At 32.5% G+C, this 19712-nt stretch overlaps 3 protein-coding genes and 1 pseudogene across 6 annotated transcripts; all 4 read left to right on the top strand.

Annotated features, from left to right (window-relative positions):
• Positions 1-2021: 2021 nt before the first annotated feature.
• Positions 2022-3920, top strand: LOC108473937 (AAA-ATPase At2g18193-like). Of its 2 annotated transcripts, none has more exons than XM_017775769.2 (2): positions 2022-3116; positions 3224-3920. In XM_017775769.2, exons 1-2 carry the CDS (start codon positions 2022-2024, stop codon positions 3722-3724), a joined length of 1596 nt encoding a protein of 531 aa, XP_017631258.1. In that variant the 3' UTR covers positions 3725-3920. The 2 variants fall into 2 exon arrangements, with proteins under 2 accessions (XP_017631258.1, XP_017631257.1); XM_017775768.2 differs by having other exon boundaries at positions 3221-3920.
• Positions 3921-5677: 1757 nt separating this feature from the next.
• On the top strand, positions 5678-8311 carry LOC108473938 (thioredoxin domain-containing protein PLP3B-like; annotated as a pseudogene).
• A 449-nt stretch (positions 8312-8760) lies between these two features.
• Positions 8761-12846, top strand: LOC108473936 (phosphatidylinositol/phosphatidylcholine transfer protein SFH12-like). 3 transcript variants are annotated; one of them, XM_017775766.2, is made up of 15 exons: positions 8761-8971; positions 9063-9173; positions 9273-9498; positions 9626-9725; positions 9835-10101; positions 10234-10311; positions 10396-10497; positions 10578-10627; positions 10728-10827; positions 10922-11017; positions 11166-11243; positions 11501-11597; positions 11802-12223; positions 12304-12384; positions 12467-12846. In XM_017775766.2, the coding sequence occupies exons 2-15, from the start codon at positions 9155-9157 to the stop codon at positions 12503-12505; spliced, it is 1755 nt and encodes a 584-aa protein (XP_017631255.1). In that variant the 5' UTR covers positions 8761-8971; positions 9063-9154; the 3' UTR covers positions 12506-12846. The 3 variants fall into 3 exon arrangements, with proteins under 3 accessions (XP_017631255.1, XP_017631256.1, XP_052876893.1); XM_017775767.2 differs by having other exon boundaries at positions 8762-8971; positions 12490-12846; XM_053020933.1 differs by lacking the exon at positions 8761-8971 and having other exon boundaries at positions 8989-9173.
• Positions 12847-16636: 3790 nt separating this feature from the next.
• On the top strand, positions 16637-17753 carry LOC108472642 (bZIP transcription factor 2-like). Its single transcript, XM_017774190.2, has one exon. It carries the CDS (start codon positions 17158-17160, stop codon positions 17656-17658), a length of 501 nt encoding a protein of 166 aa, XP_017629679.1. The 5' UTR covers positions 16637-17157; the 3' UTR covers positions 17659-17753.
• Positions 17754-19712: the final 1959 nt, after the last annotated feature.

The following is a 19712-nucleotide window of genomic DNA, read 5'->3' as shown; positions in this document are numbered from 1 at the left end:
ACAGTGACATTGATCCGAATGTTTGAGTTAAGGGCTGACTTAATATTTACATGGTTGAGTGGTGGTGCCCAGAGATCCATACATTTCATTTGTTGTTTGAGGAGTGCACCATAACTCTAAAAGACATGACAATGCAACTCGGGCTCCCAGTTGACGGTGATGTTGTCATGAGTTCAAGTAAAGTGTTCGAACCTGCAGCGTTTTACTACCACCTCCTTGGACACTCGCATGGTAATGGTGAAGCTAGATTTAATGACTTAGTCCATTGACACCTTCATGCTATACAGTTTGATGACAAATACGCAATCCTTCTTATTTGTGAATTGTTGGCCTATGAACAACTTTTTCGATTCAAAATTTACCACCAACTGGTAAGAAAGTATTATATCTGGGTACTCAAGGAACTTGAATAATCAGGATATATGCTCAACATGTGAGCTCTAAGGTCATTGTGTATGAAAATGTCATGACTCAAGTTCCCGACTAAAGGGGCGTGTACATTTTCACCCTCGTTCATGCCTACATCATCTATATCATCTGAGACTTCATCCAGATCAGGGTCGTTAAAATCTTTACCCTCTTGATATGGCAGCACCACTAATTTTTTTTATCACTGACATGAATTTTAAAAAAATTGACTTGTGCTGCCAAACCGATAACACCTATTAAAAATATATTTTTTCCTTTTTTTCTACTATAAGTACCCCTATTTTTTACAAGTATTTTAAAAAATACATATAAGTGTTGTCTAATATAGTGATAATACTAAAAAATTCTTTTTAAAGAAAAAACTAGATTAAACTAAAAAAGTGGGTAGTATACCAGTTGTTCAGACAACACCGATTATCACTATTGCAAACAAGTGATTTTCTTAAATAAATTTTCTATTTTTAGATTATTTATAATAATAATAATAATAAAAAACTCCAAGCAATGAAAAACTAAAATACAAGGATTTTGAGGAGAGAAATGAAAAGCACCAGGTTTGGGGATCCTCAATTAAACGCACCCCACCTCTGAAATCTTTAATTTTTTTTTTTTTTAATTGTTTTGATTCCACAAACAGACTGCCATGTTTTCTCAAACAATAATAATACAACTTAAGTGTGCAAAATTCAAATCTTACTTGATCATAATGCTTTTCAAGTAATTGGTTTTTTTATCATTTTATTTTGACTTTCTTCATGCTTTATTGCTATCTACTATTATTATCTATGAATTTTGTTCATATTATTTGTCTCTACTTTTGTATTTATTTGGTATATCGTTCTAACGTGTTTATGGGTTGAATTATTTGTTTAAATTTAATAATTCACTCAAATTTTAATAAATTAAGTCTATTTAAAATATATGTTGAGCTTAAACTTAAATATTCAAAATTGCTTTTAAGTTTAAAATATTTTATATTATATTACTTTTATATATTATGTAATTTATAACATATTAAAAAATAAATATAATACTAATTTGATCTAAACATTAGAATAATATTAATATGATTATATAAAAATTTTAATAAATAAAAATATTAAATATTAAATTAATATAATATAAATATTCTTTTTAAAAAATAATATGACGGACCTAAAATATGTTTGAGTTAATATTTTACAAATATGAATAAGTTTGTGTAAAATTTTAAACTTACATTTCGAATCGAGCTAAACTTTTTTTTAATAATCTCTTTATAGTTTAGTATCATTTCTGCTCTTTTCAAGATAATATATTTCTCCTATCCATAAATATATCTCTTTAATCTTAAAAGATTCGTCTGGCCATTGAATTTACTCAAAGAAAAACGAATCTATAATCAAATTCTTTAGGTAATTAGGTTTAATGATTAAGAGCGACAATTTATAGATTATACTTAGAAAAATTAAAAAAAAATAAGAATGCAACTTTTAATGAGGATAATAAATCAAGGTTTAGTTAAAAAAATGATGAGGTAGATAAAATATTAATAGAAGGTACGTATTCCAGTACTAGCATTACTTAACTCCCAAGCGAGGAGAAAAGGACAAATGATTTTGACTAGGAGGGTCCTGCGATGGCCTATAAAACAGAGTCCGTCTTTACCCGTGAACACTTGCTTCTCCTCTGGAATAGCTTTTGATTCCATAAAAATGGCTGCCATGTTTTCTTCTTCCGAAATTTCTAAAACAGCATCTTCCTTATTCTCTGCTTATGCCTCCTTTGCAGGGTCCATGATGCTGGTCCGGTCCATGGCCAATGAACTCATTCCCCACCAGCTCAGATCTTACCTTTACTCTGCATTTCGCTACTTCTTCACTCCTCTCTCCCCCGACCTCACCCTCGCCATCGACGAGCGGTGTGGGATTAGCAAGAACCAGGTTTACGAAGCAGCCGAGGTCTACCTCAGCACCAGGATCAGCCCGAAAACGGAGCGCCTCAAGCTCAGCAAAACCAGGAAACAGAAGCATTTCACCATCGGCCTCGAGAAGGGGGAATTGGTCGTCGATGGTTTCGAAGATGTTCGATTGACGTGGAGGTTTGTTTGTACGGAAGGCCAGAAGCCTCACGGTGGGGAGAAGAAACACTTCGAGCTTAGCTTCAACAAGAAACACAAAGATAAAGTTCTGGATTTTTACTTGCCCTACGTTTTGCTCAAAGCCGAAGAGATAAAGAAGCAAGACAAGATGATAAAGCTTTATAGCCGTCAATGTCCATTCAGCTGTGAAGATGACAATGAAAGAAGGGGGGGTTCTTGGGGTTCCATAATTCTGGAACATCCTGCTACTTTTGATACATTGGCTATGGACCCAGCTCTGAAAAAGATGATCATCGATGATTTGGAGATGTTCCTTAGGAGGAAAGCGTATTATAAAAAAGTGGGGAAGGCTTGGAAAAGAGGGTACTTGCTATATGGTCCTCCTGGAACTGGTAAATCCAGTTTGGTTGCCGCCATGGCTAATTATCTCAAATTTGATATATATGATTTGGGGCTTACCAGTGTACGCTCTGATGCTGAGTTAAGGAGGACACTGCTATCCACTACCAATCGCTCTATACTGTTGATTGAAGACATAGATTGCAGTTCTGAGGTTCTTGAACGACAAATGAGAAACAAAAACAAAAAGCTACCAGATAAAACTGGGGTAAGTACTAAGTACTAATTACATTTTTTTTTATTGCAATTTAGACATTCTGTTTGTGGACTAAAGTGTTAAATATCCTTGATTTTAACAATTGCTACTTGCAGCAGTTGACACTATCTGGTATATTGAACTGCATCGATGGACTGTGGTCAAGCTGTGGGGATGAGAGAATCATTGTGTTTACAACCAACTATAAGGATCGGATAGACCCTGCTCTGTTACGGCCTGGTCGAATGGACTTGCACATCAACATGTCCTATTGCACCACGGATGGATTCAGGCTTTTAGCTTCTAATTATCTAGGAATCAGCAGCAAACACAACCCTTTCTTTGCAGAAATAGACAGCTTGCTAAATAGTACAGAGGCGACCCCAGCAGAGGTAGCTGAGGAATTGATGAAGAGTGATGATCCTAATATTGCTCTTCAAGGTCTTGTTAACTTCCTCAAACGCAAGAGAGATGAAGCCGATGATGAAACCGAGAACAAAGCAACAGGTTGTGGTGAAGTGAACTCCTCCGTCAGAAGATTGAATGCGATAGTATCAAGAGTTAAGAGATTGAAAACCAATGTTGATCAAAGGAAAATTATGATGAGGAAAAGAAAATAGCATGAAGAGAAAAAAAATGTGATTTCCTTTTTCATTTTTGTAGGAACCTTCTTGTTAATAAAATCATCTCTGCAACTCTATTGAAGATTTAATCTGATTTTTACATACTTTAGACTAGTGAAAAAGGAAAATTTATTAGTTAAATGGTTATGATTTTTATCCTTCTTATATCTGACAAACTCTGTTCTGAATGAAATCTCCATGAATTGTTTTGTCCTGGTAAAGATTGTAGGTCCACACAGGTTCAATTATAATAAACTACTTGATTATAATATCATAAAATTTCAACTATTACAGCTACAACTTTACTCTTTTTGATAAATAATAATTTTCAGGTATAAAAAGTTGAATAAAAAAGGACAAAAATCCTCAACCTTTATTTTATGCCATTTTATGTGGTCCTCCGATAATTTATTGACACAGGTTTTAAACTGTTTTCATCTCTTTATTTCCTTCCAACTCTGGTTAAAAGAAAAAGACATGCTGAAATCTATCTCCTTTCTTGGGTTTATCATGTGCCCCATGTCCATGGTCGACAGGTAGTACTTTCGTGGGATTTCACGATTTGAGGAGGCATGAGCTCATTGGGCCAAGCTTGGTGAGCCGAAGTTAATAGTTGCCACTTGCCACCATCGAGCTAGAAAAACCTCATGTCCACCACCATGCCATGGATCTGCTTCCCATAAACCAGATGGGAATTTATATCTAATTGCACTAGGCACTGGTGTCCTAATATCAAGTGTTTCGGGATTTGAAACTGATCAATTTGATGAAAAGAAGGAAGCCCTAATGGCTGTTTTTTTTCGACAGATCCTTTCTTCATCAGTAGTGGAACTTTGATGGTCGTCACACTGCTTATTTACCTAACAAGATAAAGTTGGTCGATACTGGGGTTATGGGATTTGCTCGTTTCCATGTTTGTAGCCGTCTAGATGTTTTTCAGGGACTAAAATATAAAGATTTTAGAAAACGTTGGAATTCCATTAGTTCAGATTTTCCTGGTTATTTGTAGAGGAAAATGAAATTACCTTACAATGTCGAATTATTACATGCGTCAAGATCGGTGGAACAGATAAATGGAAAACAATTTTTGTTCATTATTATCACACCGGCAATTATAGTGATAAATTTTAGAATAAAGAAGTCAAAATTAAAATGATTTTAGTTATTTTATTCTAAATTTAAAATGAATTAATGTAATCTTCATGTACATTTTCTCATTAAATTTATTTTAATTTTTAAATTTTAAAATGTAAAATTTAATGATGTGACATTTTAAAATTTTAGATAATAATATAATAAAATTATTATATAGTAAAATTTTTAAGATATATTTAATGATATCCAAATAAAAATTTAAAGTAGATTTAATTTTCAAATTCAACTATAAAAGTGAATAAAAATATAAATACTAAAATAAAATTAGCCGTAAAAATTTATATTATCGCATCAAAATATAAAAAGGGAAGATATAAAGATATAAGGCATGATGATTTATTCGATTCTCTAATTTTATAAAAAATTATTTTAGTTTTTATTTAATTTTTCTTTTATTTGAGTTTTGAATTTGTATTTTTATCAAATCATGTCAAAATAGATGAAAAAGTTAATGCTTGTTAACTTTGTTGACATGATATACACATGAATTGCTACATAGATAATATGTTAGCATTTATTTTTTATTTTTTATACTTTTTAATTGTAAAATAATTTTTGAATTTTTAAATTTTAAAATTTTAAAAATAAAGTAAATCTTGATGTGTTATCTACGTGTATAGTACGTGGGTAAAGTTAAAAAAAGGTTTAACTTTTTCATCTATTTTTTAAAAAAAATTTAAGTTTAAGAGTTAAAAAAGTTAAAAAAACTAGAGGGTTAAAATTACTTTTTTTTTTTTGTAAGTTAATAAACAATTATGCCAAGATTTAAGCCTAATTCTCTAATTTTGAGCTATTAGCCCACAGTAGCTTCACCGTTCAAACTGCTGCGCTTCCATCTGAGGCCATTTCAAGATCCTAATTTCCTAGTTTTTTTTTTTATTCTTCAGTCTTCACCAAAACATTCAGCAGGTAAGATTCTACCCGTCTCCCTCCATCTGCTTGTTTCATTATTATATCCACTAAAGCCTCGTTTTTTCTTTTAATCTTTCAGTGGTAGAGAAATGGATCCGAATTCAGTTAAATCCACTTTGTCTAATTTTGCATTTGGGAATGTGATGGCAGCCGCTGCTCGTGACTATAGAAAGGTTTTTCGTTTTCCCATATTTTCTCTCTAATTTGTTAGAGAATTGAAGAGAATAATAACCTGTGCTTCCACTTGTAGGTAGTACAAAGATATGTAATTGAATTTGTAATAGCCCAATTTTACTTTATCAGTCTAAGTTTTTACAACCAGTCTAAACTCTATATAGCCCAAAACTAAGATATATCTGACCCAAAACTAAAACAAGCCCAAAATGGCCCAAAGCTGAACATTTTCAGCAAAAGAAAAAAAGGTCAGAAACCCTAGCAGCCCTAAGGCGCCGCTGGCCCTAAGGGTCAGAATTCATGGTTGTTGAAGGTCTATGTTCTTTTATATCTTATAATTGTAAGATTCTGTTTTGGATTAAAAAGAAAAATGTGGGTTTTGAAGGATTGGTTGAGAACTGTGAATTGATGGTTTTCATTGTTTTGATGAAAATGGGGTGATGATTGTCCAAGTCAGCTGGTAAAATAGTCATGCCAAGTGGTATGTGTTTAATATGTGATGATCGTGCAGGAGTTGCTTGCCCAAGAGAAGGCACAGTCATCGACTTCAGTCAACCAAGAGGTTGACCTTGATGAGCTAATGGATGTAAGTCTTGTGAAGCTTTCTGTATTCTATGGTGGAACGCCTTTGTTCCATTCTATGTTAGTTGCCGTTTACGTAGATCATGTGCTATTCTTGTATGCAGGATCCTGAGCTGGAAAAATTGCATGCTGACAGGATTGCAGCTCTGAAGGTTTGAAATTTAATAGTAACTATTTGTTCTATATGATGCAATATGGCATATACATCTGGAGATGGGCAGTCCGAACTTGGTAATCACACTAGGATTTGTTTGAATAGAAAGAAGCCGAGAAGTGAGAAGCACTAAAGAGGCAAGGGCATGGAGAGTACAGAGAGATTAGTGAAGGAGATTTCTTGGGTGAGGTCACTGGAAGTGAGAAAGTGGTTTGTCACTTTTATCATAAGGAGTTCTATCGATGCAAGTGAGGTCTTTACTCTTCTCTCTTTAAGACATGCATGCTTATGTAGATGTGAAGTAACATACATGCTCAATCATATATTGGGTAATAACTAATTTTTATATATATGGGGACAATCCAGGATAATGGATAAGCATTTGAAAGCCCTTGCTTCAAAGCATCTGGATACGAAGTTCATCAAGCTGGATGCTGAGGTGAGCATTAACAAGCCTTTTCTGTTTCTAAATCTTGAGAGGGATTCGTTATATTTCATTTCAGTTTTCTTTATTGCCAACTTAAAATTCTGATTTTATTTTCCCCTTTGTGGCAGAATGCACCTTTCTTTGTTACCAAACTTGCAGTCAAAACTATGCCTTGTGTTATAATTTTCAGGTTAGCCACCTCTTATGCCATTTGACTTTTTTTGCCTTAAAGGAGAAATGTACAGAAATAAAACAGAGTTCATATTATGCTGAAAAAGAAGATTTATGTGTCATAATTGTGATGTTCATTAATTAGCTCTCTATATTCTTCTTATACTCAGAAAACTAAACTGAGTTTGTCAGCATTCTAATAATTTTTTGCGTTTAGTTTTGGCATCAAGTATTAAAGTTAGAAGACAACAATTTCCCTTTCATCATAAGCATCTACTTAAAGAATTGCAATTTTTGGGCAGAAAAGGGATTGCAGTAGATAGGTTGGTCGGGTTTCAAGATCTTGGAGGGAAAGATGATTTTGTTACTAGGACACTTGAGGTTGTACTGATAAAGAAAGGTAATGATTCTTATTGAAGTTGCACTTTTATATATCTTGTAGCAGCTTCTTAAACCACATATCATTTCACAGGTATAGTTAGTGAGAAGAAAAATGATGAAGATGACGAAGAAGATGTTTACGATGAGAGTAAGCGCAAGACAGTGAGATCTTCTTTGAATCAAGACTCCGGGTCTGACTAAAGAAATGGCGACATGACTGTCAACTAATATTTGGTTCCTTATCTCAAGACCCAGAATTAAATATGAACAAGTTAATGCAAGCGCACTAGTAAATTTACAAAGTATCTTGATGTAGCGCTGAAACTCGTCTTTCATGGCACGGTTTTGTGAGTTTGAAGTTCGAATCATATTGTAAAAGATATGGAAGCTTGAGGGACGGACTATTCACTATATGATACTCCTTAAGCAGTTATCTTTCACTTTTTATTATCATAATGGTTATTAATGTATGGTTGTAGTATTTGCCTGGTTATACATTCAAGGTCATATGAAGGTGGTTTCATGTATCACAATATTACAGTAATTAGCAGCTAGTTCTTAGCATTCATTTGTGAATGATTTTGCCTGGGAGGCAATTCAATTAAATAAGCTACATGAATCGATTAAATCTTAGTACTTGTACAAGTTTTAAGGAGGGCCCCACCGTTCGTCATCATTAATCTTTATGTTATATCTTGATTATCATGCGATCATCATGGTTTATGATACTTATTTTGACCTACCTTTATCGATGCGTTGTACCCTTACCACCTTCCTTGAATTGCCATTAACAATGGTTGTTAAAAAGCACGCGGACATGGGGATTCAATGATTCAACAAGACCATGATGAAATAACAGGTTTGGTCCTTATTAATCAATGACCATAACATTCAAAGCCAAAACCAAAATTCGATACATGCAAAGCCTGGTATGAGGATCGACCGTTTGTTTTTGTTATCAAGTGGGAAAAGGAAAAAGATACTTCACAATGAATTTGAATGGATAGGCCTTGCATTTCGTATTCAAAGCCATTGATAAGTTGAGACTTGGTCAAAGAAAAAGCAAATGCCAAATAAAGAAAGAAAACTGACCCATTTCTTCTTTTCCTACAAACATTAACATAAAAATACATTAAAAAAAATATCGGGTTTTGATTGGTAATATCTTGTCTACCTCATTGTCTGTCTCTCCGCCATTTTCGAAGGACTCTAAAAATACCTATAGAAAGAAAGAAAATTAGCTCTCTTTCTCTTACATCCCTCCAATCCTCCTTCCCAGTTTGCAGAGGTACATTCTTTCTCTTACTTTAAGTAGCAGTGTTTCTCTTTTAATCTTCCAAACCTGTGGCGGCCATATTAAACCACTATATTATGTGCAGGCATTCGGAGGAACCATAAATATATATACGTGTGCTTGATTCGCCGGCCTTTTACTGTTTTCTCACCTATAAGGAATCCATAGCCCCTCATCATGGCTGACGTTAACCCAGGTCCTCTTCTTATTCTATGCCTGTTATTGTTGTAGTGTTGGATGTTTCATTTGCATGAATTTTTCTGGCTTTGTATGATTATCACTATATTTAATGCAGAAATGGATGCTTCGGAGGAAGAAAAAAACAGAAGGGGTTCATTCAAGAAAACAGCCTCCAATAGATTCAGGAATTCAAGGAAAAGGAGGAGCAGTAAAGTAATATCTGTTGAAATCGACGATGAGCGTGACACGGAGGAGATGCAGTCCGTCGAGACCCTGCGTCAGGCGCTTATAGCCGAGGATATGCTGCCTGAAAAACACGATGATTATCACACGTTGCTCAGGTAAGGTTCTATCCTGTTTCATCTTTAGCATTGTACATATATATATATATATGCATATAGCTGCTGCTGAGTTTGGATTTGTCATATACTTGTTAACCTCTAAACGTATACCCCTTTGATAATGCAGATTCTTGAAGGCTAGAAGATTTGACATTGAGAAAACGAAGCAAATGTGGGGTGATATGCTCAAATGGAGGAAGGAATTTGGTACCGACACGATTTTAGAGGTATAATCATCTCCAGAGAACATATAATTGTGCTATTTGTTTATGGAAATTGCCCCTCAAAATGTCTCTCTGGCTGAGTTCCATTCCATTTCTTGCTATTTTGTTTAAGGACTTTGAATTCAAGGAGAGAGAAGAGGTTTTGAAATATTATCCCCAAGGGTACCATGGAGTAGATAAGGATGGACGACCGGTGTATATAGAGAGAATAGGCCTAGTAGATGCTACCAAGCTCATGCAAGTCACCACCATGGATCGCTATCTCAAATACCATGTAGGGGAGTTTGAGAAGACCTTCAAAATTAAGTTTCCATCTTGCTCTATTGCTGCCAAGAAGCACATTGACCAAAGCACAACCCTCTTGGACGTGCAAGGAGTGGTAACTGGAATAATAACACCAAGTCTAATCATCCAAATCTTAAATTTCAAAATTATAACTCATGTATTCTGACTATATATATGTATGTATACATCGTTGTATATGAGAATGTCCTCTGGCTTAATGACACAGGGTCTTAAGAGCTTCACCAAAGCTGCTAGAGAACTCATCACTCTTCTTCAGAAGGTTGATGGTGACAATTATCCAGAGGTACCAATTTTCTTGATAGCCAAGTTTTGACTTTTAACAGTAGATGATGGATTCGAGATGTGCAACTTTTTGCTGTTCTTGCAGACTTTGAACCGAATGTTCATCCTCAATGCTGGTTCTGGATTTAGAATGTTGTGGAATACTGTTAAGTCCTTCCTTGATCCTAAGACCACAGCCAAGATCAATGTAAGCATACACGCTTCCTGTCACTGAATTTGCAAGTTTGACCAATAGAAATCTAATAGGTATAATCTATTATGTACCAGGTTCTTGGTAACAAATTTCAGAGCAAGTTGCTTGAAATAATTGATGCCGAGTAAGTCACAATCCTAGCTTGTAACGTAGAAGAACAAAAAAGAATTTTGAGATACATTGTCATTGAACATTCGCATTCCCTGTTGTTACTCTCTTATCAGCCAATTGCCAGATTTCTTGGGAGGTACTTGCACTTGTGCTGAACATGGAGGCTGCATGCTTTCTGATAAGGGCCCATGGAAGGACCCGGAGATTTTGAAGGTAGATCACAACCATCTTCTTTTTCCCATTCTTCCTAGTATTTTATTCTCAGTTGCAGTCATAGGCAGTCCCTAACTATTTCCTTGACTTGCAGATGGTTCAAAGTGGCCAATACAAATCTGGAAACAAATCTCAGGCTCAAAGCACTGAAGAGAAAACGACGACCGAGGAAGAGACTCCAGCCCCAAAGGTTCCCCCACTTGCTTTATGAGCTAGCACTGGCCGCCTCTTCCTCTTTTCCCACTATATGCCTTACCTGTCTCTGAATTATAATGGTCTTGCATGCTTGTCGTCTATTTGTTTGATTGACCGAGTAGTTTGTTTCACATTCTATGCAGGCTAGTGACTCCGTGGATGCTGAGCCTGTTCCAGAGGCAGCAAAGAAACAACCAGAACTTCCTCCTGTTAAAGAAGAGGTAAGTTTTTCAGGCTTTGAATTAGCATCTAGTGGTACCAACATAGGCCACAAAATTGAGCCAAGTTGTGAGAATGGCGAACCCTTAGAGATTGCGATGTCCAATACAGGAAAAGTTCTCGAGTTTGTAGATATATTGAACCTGATTCAACTTATTCGCTTTCCCTTCTTCCTTTTCTTCTTTTGCGACTATGGAAATTCGTTTCATTGCTGTTGTTTTCTGAAAATATCTTTACTTCTAATAAATATATCTCACAGGTCGAAATTATCACACCTAAGATAGTTACCCCGGTGGTTCTTGACAAACCTGTGGTTATAGCTACGCCGGACGAAAATGCTGTAGTTGTTCCGAAAGGTACATGCCTACTTAAGAATGTTACATCCAGTATTCACACGCATACACACTAATGCAGGTTAATGAGGCAGTTTTCTCTGAATGTTCATCAATGTAGTTTAAAAGGCTGATTATTCATATTGTTACAAGACAATCTTATATGTTACATTTAAGCACATGAAGTTTGTCTTGCGCTATTGATGTGTGTAAACTAATTTATAATAGGTACAGAGCTGGCTATTGTTCCAAAGGTAGATGCTAATAGGCAAGAAGTTTTAAGGGTTCCTGACGGACTTAGCTCTCATCTTTTCACCGGTGTCATGACCTTTGTTATGGGCATCGGCGCAATGATGAAAGTGACACGCAACATGCCCAGGAAACCGACTGATCCTGCCAGCTACGTGAGTCAAGTTGAGAGTGTTGGCACAGTGGCTAAGAGCCAGGACCCTTCATCCCAGTTAACCCAACCAGGAGGCCTCTCCACTGCCGAGTTGATGTCTGTCATGAAACGTATGGCGGAGTTGGAAGAGAGATTAAGTGTTATCAACCAGAAACCTACAACAATGCCCCCTGAGAAGGAGGAATTGTTGAATACTGCACTGACACGAGCCGATGCCTTGGAGCAAGAGCTTATGGCTACCAAGAAGGTAAAAACATTGCTGTTTTTTACAAGACATGTAGAAACATCAAATACATAAAAAGTGATTGCCATCATCTTTCTTTTCAGGCTCTAGAAGACTCATTTGCTCAACAACAGGAGCTGGCGGCGTACATAGACAAAAAGAAGAAAAAGAAGAAGAAGACCTTGGTAAGCAATTAAGACCATAGTATTTTTGTTTCCCTTTTATTTATTTATTTTGGTTATCAACATTATAATTGACGTGAAGTAGAAATTGATTTGCTGGTATCCCAGTTCTGGTAAACAATGAAAAAGCTGGATGGTGACGAAGATGCTCGGGAAACCGGTGGCGGGGGCAAAATCGTTTTTATAGGGCCGCCCCCAAAAATGCAACTCTAGTCTTCATTCCATTCATATGATGAAAATGTAAATTTTAGACCATATTTACTTTTATTTGATTCGGTCTGTATCGGTCAATGTACATATAAGCTGTTGGCAGCCACATTTCGATTATGTATGTATGTATGTATGTATTTTTTATTTATTCTTTATATCCCCTGTTTAAATCCAGGGATTGCAAAAGGAAGAAAGTAAAAGTCCCCTGGATAAATGCAGGTGATATATATAATGAGCTGTAATCTTCATTCTTAATTCCTAGTCTCTGTTATAATTATATGTGTGTATATATATAACTCACAAGCTGAATACTATTAAATCTGTTAAATTAAAAAAGTAGATAATTGGGATCACCTTTGAGAGCCTAAAGCTGACATCTAATAACATGTATTTTTTTTTTGTCATATGTTAATGTTTTCACTTTTGCAGCAACTGAGAATCTTCCATGGCATATACACCTTTTTAGCAGTAAACTTTCTGACTTTAGCCGCTTTGGACGACTACATTTTTCTCATGTCTGATCAACTTTTCATTTTTATAATATCAATTTAAAATTCCACCGACGGAATGAAATAGATAAATTGGTTGGTCCAAATCAGGCAACAATTTCAACGTTGTTCAAACAAACCATCGTCAAGTTCCATGGTAATATATAAAAACCATTTCTTAGCATGAAAGGAAAAAAAGTTTAAAAAAAAAAAAAAAAAGGTAAGTGGGAAATGATGAATTATTGGAAACTTGGTACCTTCAACTGTTTTAAAAACAATATTGAATATATATATATATTAAAGCAGTCATTAGTTCTGGGACCATTTAAATATAAAAATTGATAAGGTAACCATTAACCATAATCAGCTTCTCGTGGTTTAGAAGAGTCACATGCTTTTTATGTTAATTAATTGCTAAGATATTTTATCAATTTGCAATCTCACAAATTAATCTTTATTCGCTTTATGTTTAAGTAATATGAATATTATTATCAATATAAAAGATGTTAGTTTAAGTGCTAAATTTCATTATTTTTCTATTTATGAATTAAAGATTATGAATAATTCTAGATATAGTATAAAAAATACAGATATAATCAAAACATATAATAAAATTATTAAAAAATTATATTTAATTATAAAACATAAAATTACGAGTGCAATATTTGAAATGTTATATTATTGGGAACATAAAATTTAGTGATTTGATTGTCGTACAAAAATATATTTTATTAAATTATCTTATTATAGATTCTTTTTACAATTTCAGTTCTTTAGTATTTTCAATTCCAAAATTTTTCATAAACTATTTAATTCACAATTTTACTTTTAAAATATATATATTTTAATTAAATGCCTAAAGTTTGAAAACGTTATTTTTTTATTGGCCCAATAAAAAGAAGCCACGTTTGTGGCTTTTTATATGTTTGTATATTTTCTTAAGAAACTAGGTTAAAAAATAATATTAGAAATATATTGTTATTTATTAGTGGGTAAACTATTAAAATAATCACTTTTTATTTGTCTCAAGTCACATTTTAGTCACTTATGTTTGAAATGTTATGTTTTAGTTACTTATGTTATTGTATTGTAACATTTTAGTCATTAAACGTTAATTGTCATTAACAGTGTAACGGGAAGCTAACGTGATATGTTAAATCATCATTTCAAATGAAAATTTTAGGTTAAGTTATACAATTGATCCGTATATTTTTTTCGTTTTGAGCAATTTAATTTTTTTTTTTTATGTTCTTTGAACTTTCTTTCTTTTTTTCTTTATTTTCCATTCTCTTCTCCTTCTCGATCTGTTTTCCTCCCTTCTCCATTTCTTTTAACGTAACTTTTCTATGTTTTCCATCTTTTAAAACTAGTTCCTATACTTTTATTTTTTTGAACAATTTAATTCTTTTCTTTTTCTTTTCTTCTTCCCCTTAATTATTTCTCTCTTATCATATTCTTTAATGCAAAAGCATAATTTTTTTCCACCAAATAAATAAGTCATTGCTTCTTTCGTGTGATTCCTAAATTGAATTTCACTCAAAACTGACCTAAATTGAATTTCACTCAAAACCGAAGATCAATCATTTTTAATCAAATCTTGATTTGAATATAACCTAATTTTGAAACTAAAATTGTATCTAACTAATCAATATTAAAACCATATCATTAACTAAATCTAAACATAAATTGAATTCTTTATATTCAAAACAATTTTTTCTGTTTCCAAACTTTTACAGAATCGTGTAAATTATTTATTTCTTTTTCTTTTATTTTTCGAAGAATAAAATAAAGCAAATGATAAAATTAATCTAAACATTTTTGGATATTACCAAGCAAGCTTGATTGGAAGCCAAGTATGGATGAACTGAAGAAAGAAAGGGAGCATGGAACCAAACTGGTTTGGATAAAGTTGAGGGTAAGTTTCATATGGTAGTCATTTTAATCATTGAGAGTGTAGAGCTTGTTTAAAAAATCCGTGAAATAACATAGTTTCGAGAGGGCAAGAATAATGAATAAGATAGATAAAGTGGTCGTAGGGGTTAATTAGGAGATTAAGGGAGCAAACTCGAAAAACTTTCCTAAGAATGGACTACCATAAGTCACAATTGGTGAGGTTGTAACATCCCTTCACCTTAACAAAAGAAATCTGTACAAGGACATTACAAATCCTCACAAATCTTTGTTGGATGAGTTGGAGAAGATATTCATTCAACTAGAAGTTGCTCAAGTGAAGCCAAAGCCAAGAGTCTTCCTACAACTTCTAAGTTGAAAAGAACCAATAACATTATATAAGAAAACAAAAAGCATGTTTAAAATATCAAGCCTAGCAATCATTTCAGGTAACAAAACTAATTCATGGAATGTACCCAAACACCTCTAGTGAGGTTCATACACGTCATTGAACCTCAAGTTGAAGTATCATTTTTCATTAAGGGCTAGTTTAGCAATGTTTTTGAAAAGTGTTGTGGAAAAATATTTTTGAAAAGTTTAGTTTAAAATTTGATGTTTAGCATTGCTGTCAAAAAGTATTTTGAAAAATAAAATGTCCATTTTAGATATGTTATTATCAAGTAACAAATATGTATTTAAATAATATTTAAATTAGTTAATATTATTATATTTTAGTAAGAATATAAAAAAGTATTATAACTTGTTGTTAATATTTTAATATATGAAATATAATTTTAAATATTTTAAGCAATAAATGTTAATTATTTAATTTAATTAGAATATATAAACTATATTTTAAATATTTAAATATAACCATTAAATATTTTTAATTAGTATTTTAAAATATATTTTTATTTTTAATTAATGATTTTAACACATTTGTAATTAAGCTTAAAAAAGAAGATACTATGTTATTGGAGGGATGAAAAATTAATTAAGCACGAAAAATAGTTTTAAGAGAGAAAAGCTAAAATTTCAGTAAAAAGTAACTTGTTTAGATAGTTTTTCTTTAAAAATACTTTTAAAGCTAAAAATATTTTTTAAGTACGGCAGAACATACCCTAAATATAACATTAATTATTATTTAATATTAAAATTTCATTAATCAGAATGTATATAATTTTAATAACTTTTAACTATAATTTTAATTTTATTGTTTAATGTAGCCCAGATTTGATAGTTATTATTATGTATTTTAATATTAAATCATTAAATATTATTTTCTATTTTTACTTTACTGAATCTAAATACATGTTGCTGATTTTAATCTCATATCTCAACGTCGCGGGACGGGGCCCTCAATATTTGAAGTTCCAAAGAGCAGAACATGTAGACATATGTAAGTAGGGTAACATGTAATTGCATCGTACATGAACACCATGCAAATCTTGCATGAAGATTTACTGCAAGCTGCCAGACTAGCAAGAAGACGACTGTCTTAAAACCGACAGAAGCAGAGAGAACTGACATGACATTGTCGTAGATAATTGTTACTGCAAGCTTACCATTATCAATTTTAGGCGTGCTACTTCTTCAATGGCCCCCACTTTCGACATTCTAGACGCCATTCCCTAATTGTCCCCAATATTTTTTAATGCAAGACAGCAGTGTGATTTGTCCATTAGTTTATCAGTTTCCAATGGGCATTTCTTTGTTTATAAAGCCCACCGTAGAATCCCCAGATCAACCTCTTTCCTTTATCATCTCCTTTTCCCTCTAATTTTCTTCAAAGGCTTCTTAATTTCTCAGGTTCATGTTTACATATATATTCTGAAAGATCCCTCCCAGAGTCTCTTCATTTCTCTCTTGTGTCAACAAGCTAGCAAAATTAGCTTTAATATCCCTTTTTGATGCTTATTATTAACACCTTGTTCTTGATCTTCGAGACTCATGTCTCCTGTACTCTGTGAAATCCTCCTTTCTGGTTTGATGATAAACTCTACTCTTAGGCGCAGGACCCATCTTGTTCAATCTTTCTCCGTTGTTTTCCTTTACTGGTTCTACGTGTTTTCATGAACTATCTCTTTCTATAATCCATCCCCCATACATATACAGATTTTTAAAACCAATTTTCATATATAATCCCATATTTGTTTTTTTGTTTTTTTTGGTTATAATTGTTATTGTTATGGCTACTTCAAGAACTGGATCATCTTCATCTTCAGCCACGCGGAGGAGCTCAAGCTCGGTGGAGGAGTTTCAGCAGGTTTTAAATGAAAGGAAGCGTAAAAGAATGGCGTCCAACAGGGAAGCCGCTCGCCGGTCTCGGATGCGTAAACAAAAGCACTTGGATGATCTGATGGGCCAAGTTTCTCAGCTCGCACATGAAAACAACCAGATCCTTGCCAACATCAACATAACCACACAAATCTACTTGAACATCGAGGCCGAGAACACGGTCCTTAGAGCTCAGATGGCTGAGCTCAGTACCAGGCTTCAATCTCTCAATGAAATCAATGATTTCATAAGCTCAAACAATGGGGTTTTCGGATATGATCATCCCAACAACTATGAAGCTGACCATGATCACCATCATCATCAGGTCAATATTGATACCTTCATGAATAATCCATGGGGTTGTTTCTATGGCAACCAACCCATCTTTGCTTCTGCTGATATGATTATGTAATGATTTAATCCTTGCTTTCTGATAGTTTTCTTGCTCTTTTAATTTCGTTTCTTTTAAACATGTTATTGTATGAACCGGTAAAAAAATTGGCTAAACCATGGCTGGGTTGTACATTGCTGAAAAAAGTTGCCATTGCTCTCTCTGGTTTTTTAATCAACTTATTGATATAATTAATTATTAAATATAAAATTAAAATAATTAAAACATGACATAAACTAAATAGAATATAGTAATTAAAGAAGTTGTCCTAATGTCGCCTCTATCTCTTTAACTCATCTCTGATGCTCAGGTTTGGTTTCATCAACCCGTGAATCCATATATATATGTATATATAAGCAAATTAACCAAACCAAAGATTCCTCAATTTTATATCAATCAATCATACAAAAAGCTAAGATAATCCGTCCTTGTAGGTTTCAATTATAAGTTTTTATTTAATACATTAATTATAAAAATAATACATTGATTAATTTTATAGATACTTCTTTTGGTTTAATGATGTTTTGTGATTACGATTTCTTAACCCATCTCAAACTTTTTTATATGGTCAAACTCACAAAGCACTAATTAGGTGCACAATATTTAATTAACTAATAAATTAATCTTAACCTGAGATTAAGTTTTAAAAGACAAATATCTCCAACTCCTAATAAGGCATTTTGGGCATATTAATCTAGAAAATAATTTTATAGGAATTCTGTTTTAAATTAAATTAAATAATTAAAAAGTGTAAACCGAACAAAGTTAGGTACTAATTCAAGACAAAATCTATGTCATTTTTCCACCACAACAAACCAACCTAATGATCTGACTTAATTATAAATGTAATTAATTACTGTAACTTGATAGTTAGTTTGGGTTCAAATATATTACTAGTCTTTGTACTTTTACAAAATTTAAAATTTAATCTTTGTATTTTTAATTTAAAATTTTAGTTCAATCATTATCTCATTGGTAATTTTACTAAAATTTGTCAATTAAATATGTTTATTTCTCACGTTACTAAATAACATATCAAACAAACAAATTTTAACAAAAATATTTATGAATTAAAATTTTAAATTAAAAAATTAAAAAAAACTTAATTTTTATTTTTTAAGTATAAATATAAAACATTTTAAACATTACCCTTTCTATGACTGCGTTCAAAACCTTTATGCTCATTCTTTGGATCTTAATACGTACTAATGAAATGTAAAGCAAATATATTTATGTTTTTAATAGACTGATTACGATTAGCGAATTAATTAATTGTCGCATGCCACATCTAATGAATATGATAATAGTGATCATATGTGGCTGCAATGACTTTTTCTTAAAGAAATTTTTTGTATTTATTGCATTTCTTTATGAAGTAAAGTTGAAACTGGAGGAGCAAATTAAGAATTTGGGAAAACTAATCTTAAATTTAAATCATAACTTTTGGAACCTTCTTATACTAATTTTTTTTTAATAAAATTTGGTAGAATAATTAAATTTAATATCTATAAACTATATATAAAAGGCGTTCCTTACATGACAGGTGTTTTCTTGGCATTTTTTTCTTTCCCAGTTTTGATCCCTATATTATAATCAGATTTAAAATTTAATCTTTATATTTTAATTTCACATAATAAATTTCACTCCTACCTTTTATAATGGCATTAATTACTAAAATATTTATATAAATTATTTTTCTAACACAAAAGCTCTATCTCCGCTTGATAAGTCAAATTATATAACAATGATTAAATTTCAGTTTTGGTCCATATACTATGCTCAAAATTTAATATTTATACTTTTAAATTTTTTAATTTGATACCTCCACTTTTATATTTTAAGACCTTTCTTACATGACATACCTCCGATCCGTTCTTAGTTTATAAGATAATGATTAAATTTCATTTCTTATTTATAATGATCAAATTTAGATTTTGGTTTCTATACTACGCTCAAACTTGAAATTTAATTTACAATGTCATTAATTAGTCAAAATACTTTATTGCAATTAAAATATTTATGTGAATTTAAAATTATAAAAATCATTAAAATTCTTTGTTAAATTTAGGTGCATT

This window comes from Gossypium arboreum, chromosome 11 (genome assembly GCF_025698485.1).
Source record: "Gossypium arboreum isolate Shixiya-1 chromosome 11, ASM2569848v2, whole genome shotgun sequence".
NCBI lineage: Eukaryota > Viridiplantae > Streptophyta > Magnoliopsida > Malvales > Malvaceae > Gossypium > Gossypium arboreum.
The sequence above is the reverse complement of the archived record's forward strand: the minus strand, read 5'-3'. Positions and strand labels throughout refer to the sequence as shown.

Excerpts from the sequence above, each read along its gene's own strand:
- LOC108473937 (XM_017775768.2), top strand. The coding sequence starts at position 2,022 with ATGATTTTGACTAGGAGGGTCCTGCGATGGCCTATAAAACAGAGTCCG. Across the intron at positions 3,117-3,220 it reads AGCTACCAGATAAAACTGGG|CAGTTGACACTATCTGGTAT; the intron begins GTAAGTACTAAG and ends TGCTACTTGCAG.
- LOC108473936 (XM_017775766.2), top strand. Across the intron at positions 10,628-10,727 it reads CTTGAAATAATTGATGCCGA|CCAATTGCCAGATTTCTTGG; the intron begins GTAAGTCACAAT and ends CTCTCTTATCAG. Across the intron at positions 12,224-12,303 it reads AGCTTATGGCTACCAAGAAG|GCTCTAGAAGACTCATTTGC; the intron begins GTAAAAACATTG and ends CTTTCTTTTCAG.
- LOC108472642 (XM_017774190.2), top strand. The coding sequence starts at position 17,158 with ATGGCTACTTCAAGAACTGGATCATCTTCATCTTCAGCCACGCGGAGG.